Source organism: Octopus sinensis, linkage group LG1, assembly GCF_006345805.1.
Source record: "Octopus sinensis linkage group LG1, ASM634580v1, whole genome shotgun sequence".
Taxonomy (NCBI): domain Eukaryota; kingdom Metazoa; phylum Mollusca; class Cephalopoda; order Octopoda; family Octopodidae; genus Octopus; species Octopus sinensis.
In genome coordinates this window covers 124,504,725-124,512,224 of record NC_042997.1, presented here as the reverse complement: position 1 = coordinate 124,512,224, position 7,500 = coordinate 124,504,725, and the positions used below count along the sequence as shown (strand labels likewise).

The window sequence follows — 7,500 nt, the reverse complement described above, 5'->3', positions numbered from 1 at the left end:
TACGAACAACTCGAAGTTAGGTGAACAAAAAGGAAAAGAAAAACAAAAAGCAAATAACTACAAGAGATTCCGAAGTCGTCTGGAGGCCATGGTTCAAGCAAATCGTGATTTTATTGAATAACTTTACGCTTTAGAATAAATTGGAGTCTTCCAGCAGCGACCCTCTTGATCCAGGCAAACACTGCTTCCTCGAAGCCCTTGATGTAGGCCACCATTTTGAGCCTAAGTTCGTATGGGAAGAAGAAAGGAGGCATAACATCACTATCTCTAGTGATCACTCCAAACGCCATGATGTTGACTGGATGCTTGATTTTTATCACTCTCGGTACATACTTTGGGCACACGGAAAACACTAAGATTGACACTCAAACACTCTGAAATAGTACAAATGATATTTTACCACCCTTGCAACTTCAAGCGTTAATGACGTACAACATATCTCTAACAGTTATCTAGTTGTATTAGCATGTACGCCTATATATATATATATTATGTGGTCGTTGGTTATGGTCGGCGGTCAGAATGTTATTAGACTTGGCGATTCTCTAACATGGTCTCAGCCTCTGGCTGGAACCAGGAAAAGGAATAAAAATATGTATGTATTTTGGGCATATGTATAATAAAATGTGATTGATATTGTTATGCCTAGTTCCGATTTAAATCACAACCAAGGATAGCATTACTTGATGAATATCATATACAACTGAATAAAATACAGTGAAATCATTGTAATGATTGCTCACAAAACGTTAGACTTGCCCTAATATATGATTTATTTTGAAAGCAGAGTGAATTATGAAGGCAGAACTCAATATTGCCTTGATAAGTTCAAATGAAACATCATACCGTTTTGACAAGGCCCACGAACCCAAAAGCATTAGTAATGATATATGGAGAGTATTCATTTCCTGCCTTTCCCCAAGGCCAAAAGTGGAAAATATTAATTAACTTGGATTTAAAAGAACTGAAATAATCAAACTTTACCCATAATTAGTGAAAACGTATCCATCATGAAACCAATCACAGATCATAGATCAAAAAATTTCTGTTTACTTTCAACAAGATAGATATCATGTTTATTTGGGTAACTGTACAGTTGATGAAGTTGACCGTAGTATCAAAATGTCAGATTCAATATCAGAAACAGAATATGTGAACTGAAAATTTGATCAGTGATTTATTGACTTTGATCATCAATTCTCGAAACATCTGAATTACAAAAAACAACTTTAATTGTAAAGATTACAAAGCTAAACTAAACCTTTCATTCTATTTAAACAGAGCATTGCAGAACTTGATTTGAGAAACTTCACCTACGGAGGAGTGACCATTACTGGATTCCAAATTGTAAATCGAAATAGTCCATCATTAAAACAGTTACAACACAATTGGAATCAGTTAAGTACAGACCTTTGGTCTGGCGCAGGACAAAAACTGTCAGTAAGTAAAATGTTTATTTCTTTTAAAAATCAAATTATGATGCACGATAAAACATTTTGTGATATTTAGTAGTGTGGTAACCGATTGGATGTTTCAATAGCGCAGTAAACCACTTTATGTCTCACGTGTGTGGAAAGTCGTGTGTTTGTTCTAAAGCGTGCTAAACCCCACTAAGTGTCTTCCTTGTGCAGTAAACCACTGTTTCAATACCGCTATAGACATTATTATGATGTATATACCACAGTATATTTCAGATATATGATAAACCAGAACCTGTTTCGCTTTTGCCCTTCAAGTGTAAGTAATGTTAGCTGTCAGTTGTATAATTCCACAGTAAAATAAAACTATGTAAACTTTAGTGCAGTAGGAAATTGAATGTTTTGGTACCTCGGAAGACTAGTTTCTCCACATTGCCTTTCTTACTGCTACCGATACATTGCTCTTCGAGGCTGGCTGGTCTCATACCACATCCACTCAAACCCTTCTACTTCACTCGTCTCTTCCTCTCTCTTCCCTATATTGTTCACATCCAGGCCTCATTCTATATTCTTTTTCCCAATCATTCATCTTCATAATTCTGGTTTCTTATTTTCAGAATGACGATCTTTTGGGATCACCTCTGTCATGCAGGAGTTAGCTTGCAGCTGGATGGATGGGTGGGGCAAAGAGTAGCGGTCTTGATTCAGGGTATTTTGGTTGTACATGGTGAGACAACACTGGAATGTTCTATCAAGGTATAGACTAAGATAATATTGAATAGACGACAAGCAGTTGTTCAGGTAGCAGATTTTCCCTCACTCACTTAGGGATGTGTCTCGAAGACTTAACCACAAGCCCATATTTCTTAATGCAATGAAAAATGGCGAGCTGGCAGAAACGTTAGCACGCCGTGTGAAATGCGTAGCTGTATTTCGTATGCCGTTACGTTCTGAGATCAAATTCCTCCGAGGTCGACTTTGTCTTTCATCCTTTCGGGGACGATTGAATAAGTACCAATTACGCACTGGGGTCGATATAATCGACATAATCCGTTTGTCTGCGCTTGTTTGTCGTCTCTGTGTTTAGCACCTTGTGGGTAGTAAAGAAATAGGTATTTCTTAATGCAAATATCAATTCAGAGATTGTGAAATGTTGACTATATAAGAGACCACAGAATCCATAGAGACCACAGAATCCATAGAGACCACAGAATCCATAGAGACCACAAATTCCTATTGTAGTTGATTGAATCCATTTCAGTACTTGATTGATTGGTCTGGTAATATTTTAACAATTCTATTTTTGTACATTTAGAATTCAGTCTTTGCTACGTTGTTTTAAATATCTGTATTTATATATATAAGTTAAATTGACTGTTCCGTGTTACTACTAGTTTAACCCTAGGCAGATATTCCGCCAGCTGGTTATAGGTGCGGCGCTGTACCCTTTATATACAATATATATTGGTAGCAGGAGGAGTGAACCCCTAGCATCCTCTAGCAGACAACTGGATCGCGAGACAGACTCAGTTTCGACCTGGTTGGCTCATCTTCAGTCGCGAACACTTCAGTCGCCAGAGTCAAGGTCTGCTCCAGCTAGCAATATATTGTAAACAAGGGGACCATCGGTCACTGATTTGCAATAAGGAAAATAGCTAGTTGGGAATGAGCAAACCTGCTCGAAACTCAGTCAGTCGCGCGATCCTGTTGTCTGCTAGAGGATGGTAGGTGTTCGTTCCCCACTGTTAGCAATATATATTGTATATAAAGGGTGCAGCCTCGCACCGATAACCAGCTGGCGTAAGATCTGCTTGAGGTTAACTAGTAGTACTATGGAACAGTTACTCTGATGTGGCGATTGACTCTACTTAACAAGTATAGTTACTACTCTGATCTCTTCTTGAGATTTTACAACCAGCTGTTTTGCTTGTTACATATAAGTCGTTTTAAAACATTGTCTAAGTATTATCAAAAGATGGGAAAATATCCAAGACCTAAAAAGTGAAGCAATATAATGATAATCCAGTGAATTGTCCAGGATGATCAGTCGTGGCGATAGGGCAATAAACCAGCCGTCATGGAATCCTTTAGCTGTGTCAGTTACCGAAAAACTGGGACAGCTGGGTTAGAATCTATATAATATAGAGATGGTGAATGTTGTGGTGTGGATGTGAGAGGGGTGAGGAAAGGATTGAGGGAGAGAGAGGGAAAACGTATATTCCAAGCCTCAAACGACCACATCAGTTTATACTAATGTTATATATATCTGTGAAACATCCCTGGGAAAATACTGCAAAATAAATATACAAATAAGTCACATTTAACCATGATATAATCCAATCATAGAGTTCTTTTCTGTTGTAATTAATGTACATTCATCTGTTATCCAATGCGTTCTGTCCTAACCAACATTTTTATGCGTATGTGTATGCATGTACATATATGTGTGTATATAATACACACGTAAATGTACACATATTAAAAAAGATATTCCAAAGAATGCTTGATACAATTTCAGCATTCGTAAAACAAAAACTTTCGTAAATTAAGAATTGGTAATTATATCAAAGAAATGTTTAAGAAGTGAGGCGAACCTATTGCATGGACATTTTCTAATTGTGCGTAAGCGCTTTCGCTGTGTACAGCTTTTCAAAAACGCGTAGTAGCGTTTACTACTTTGTAAAGATTTCTAAATATAATGGATTTTAGTTTAATAATTCTTTCTTGATGTGTGTGTGAGTTAATTGTGTGTGAGTGTGCGTGTGTGTGAGTATGCGTGTTTGTGTATGTGAGTGTAAGTGTATGTGTGTGTAGGTATGTTTTTGTGAGTGTGTGCGCGTGTATTTGTGTGCGTGTATTTGTGAGTGTGTGTGAACGTATGTGCGTGTCTTCGTGAGTGTGTGTGCGTGTGTGTCAGTGTATGTGTGTTGTGTGTTTGTGAGTGTATGAGTGTGTGTGTGCGTACGTGTGTGTGATGCCTATGTATATGTACATTGATGTAATAACATTTTGCTTTGTTGTTTTTCTTCAGTATGATGAAGTAGCGATATTCGACAGCATTAGTACTCTTTTAAGCGCTTTGGAGATAATGTACCGCGACGATTCGAACGTATTTTCAGGCGCTAGTGGAAGGGGTAGGCTGTGGAATAATACCAATAGTGTCCACTGCACACCCTACCCTTTGGTGTCGTGGGTGCTGGGGGACAAAATTGTGAAAGCCATCAAACAGGTAAGTCTTTTTCCTAATATTATGAAACATTTCTAGCAATAAATACTTTTTTTCTTTATGTTTTAGTCGGTTAACTGCGGCCATGCTGGTCTAAGAAATCGATCCCAGGACTTATTTATTTAAGCCTGGTACTTATGCAATCGATCGCTTTTGTCGAACCGCTAAGTTACGGGGACGCAAACACACTAACATCGGTTGTTAAGCGATGGTGGGGAACAAGCACAGACACAAAGGCACACACACACACACACACACACACACATATAGGGGGAGAATTCACAAAAAAAATCTCAAGACGAAGACTGGTGGTGTAGACAACAAACAGATGTATTAGTTTAACGCTCGGGAAGTGAAAATGTCTTTAAGGTTTCGAGCCTACGCTCTTCTACGGAAAGGAACACAGAAAGAAACAAGGAGAGAAAATAAAGAATGTGTAGTGGCTAGCGATCTCTCTCTCTCTCTCTCTCATTATATATATATATATATATATATATATATATATATATATATTATATATATATATACGTGACGGGCTTCTTTCGGTTTCCGTCTACCAAATACATTCACAAGGTTTTGGTCGGCCCGAGGCTATAGTTGAAGACACTTGCCCAAGTTGCCACGTTGTGAGACTGAACCCGGAATCACATGGTTGGGAAGCAAGCTTTTTACCACATAGCCATGTCTTGTTGGAATACTGAATCAATAAAAACAAAGTATTTTAATGAAATAAAAAATTGGTGATGGAGTTTGATTTTCTATTCCTGTATATGTATCTAAGTTAGAATAGTTATTTAAGTTATTTAAGTTAGAGTAGTTATTGCAAAGTTTTGAAAGTCTACCAACGAAGATTCCTAATTAAGATAGGGCATTTATAGATGAAATTTTCCCATGGAAATTGAAGTCCGGAGAAAAGTTATTATCTGATATTGCATATTGGCAAATACTGATTGACTGGTATAGTTCTAAACAGGAATTACTTTTTAATAATAAAAAGGAAGAGAGGAAAATATATGTTTTACTGTGGCGTGTGATAATGTAGACAGTAATATTTAAGATAGAGCAAAGGCGAAGAGCTGGTAGAATCGTTACTGCGCCGGAAAAAATATTTAGCCACATCTCTTCCAAATTTACGTTCTGGGTTCAAATGTCGCTGGTGTCGACTTCACCTTTAATTGTTTCTGGATAAACGAAATAAGTAACAGTTGAATTCTGTGGTCAATGTAAGCTAATTTCTGGCATTGTATCTACATTTGAAACCAGGGTTTAAAATGGAGCAATAGTTCTGAGAAGAAATCAACGCACAGTATACAGTAAGAACAAGCTTTTTATAAACGAATGAAAATAGCTTGTCTGCATCAGTATATATATATTCTTGGAAAAGAAAACGAAAATTATTGAAGTAGTTGTTCAAGCATAAATGGAACTTGATTGGAAAGATTTGTTATAAAAAGAGGGAACAGTCTCAGAAAATTGCGAAGAAAACTCTTGTATTATAGTTCAAGTTACCTTTCAGTGGCTCCACAGATTAAAAATCACAGCACATGTGGAAACAAAAAGCAACTAAACTGGAAGGTTGATTAATGAATTGGTTTATTACGTCAACTTTCACTTGTTTTAATTACAACTATGGCTGGATTCCAACAATCCATGTGAGTTCAGATTTCTAGTTTGTACTTCGAATTTCTGACGGCATAAAAACCTGCAAAATTGAACTGGTACAGATAACATAATTCGGACATTATTTTCAATGGAACAGGTGTAATGTGTGACGTAATTAAACAATTTATGAAATGTCTCTCCAGATTAATTATATGTACATGCCTACATACATTCCTATAGATATATATATATATATATATATATATATATATATATATATATATATATATATATATATATATATATATACTTTGTGCGTAAGATATTTGAACCCGTAAACATATGACTGGAAATCAAACTTCTTTATTCTATTACTATTACACTACTACATGCAGCTTTATCAGTGGGCGCGTGACAGATTAAACACAGATGGGGAGGAATAAATAGTGGAAATAGCGAACAAGTGAGGAGGGTGAATGGAGTTCTTAAAATGTCTATTTTGAGGTATTGAAATACATATAATATCTTTACAAGAAATAACTGAGGGAAATGATTTTGTTTTCAACAGGAAGTTTGTATTGACTGTTTGGCAACAGACAATATTTTTTGTCTATTTGGGAATGGTTGGTTCTATTGATCAGAATAATTTTTGTTATTTTTTAACTTCTAAAATACGATTTGTCCGTGTGTCATGAAATGTTATAGGATGTATTTCGATAAGAATAAGTCCGTTGTTTAGGATCAGATTTATTAATGACAGCCCATGACCATCATGTCGCTTTTATTCAACCGGAACTGCAGTAGCCCGTGGAGCTTTCACTTAAAAGTTTGAAGAGAAAGAATTTCTGAGAATTTGTTGCTATTTCTAGCAAGCTTAAGAATTTGAAGAATTTGACAATATTTAAGAGCTAATTTTAGACGGTCTTTCATTCTAGTTTGCAATAAACGAGGGTCATACATATTTCAGAATTTGTCAAATAGCGGTGAACTGTTTCAGCAAAACAGAGATAAGTCATACAATATGTATTCTCATATACCATATCCGTAACTTTCTACGTATACGTACACATCTACATACATAAATACGTACATACGTGCACACTCACAAAAAAACTTACACACATTTACATGTTTATATATATATATATTATATATATATATATATATATATATATATATATATATATAATATATACATATATACATACATACATATATACATATATATATATATATATAGATATATATATATAT

General features: G+C 35.7%; 1 protein-coding gene across 4 annotated transcripts in view; it reads left to right on the top strand.

The window, feature by feature from the left end:
* LOC115210959 (glutamate receptor 4) overlaps window positions 1–7,500 on the top strand; it is a 676,560-nt gene that overhangs the window by 185,333 nt on the left and 483,727 nt on the right. For all 4 annotated transcript variants that reach the window (XR_004999835.1, XM_029779782.2, XM_029779772.2 and 1 more), the window contains exons 6-7: window positions 1,282–1,440; window positions 4,450–4,647. Coding sequence is in view for 3 of the 4 variants with exons in the window: in XM_029779782.2 (XP_029635642.1) it covers window positions 1,282–1,440; window positions 4,450–4,647 (357 nt within the window). In the remaining variant the exon portion in view is untranslated. The remainder of the gene's footprint in view (window positions 1–1,281; window positions 1,441–4,449; window positions 4,648–7,500) is intronic.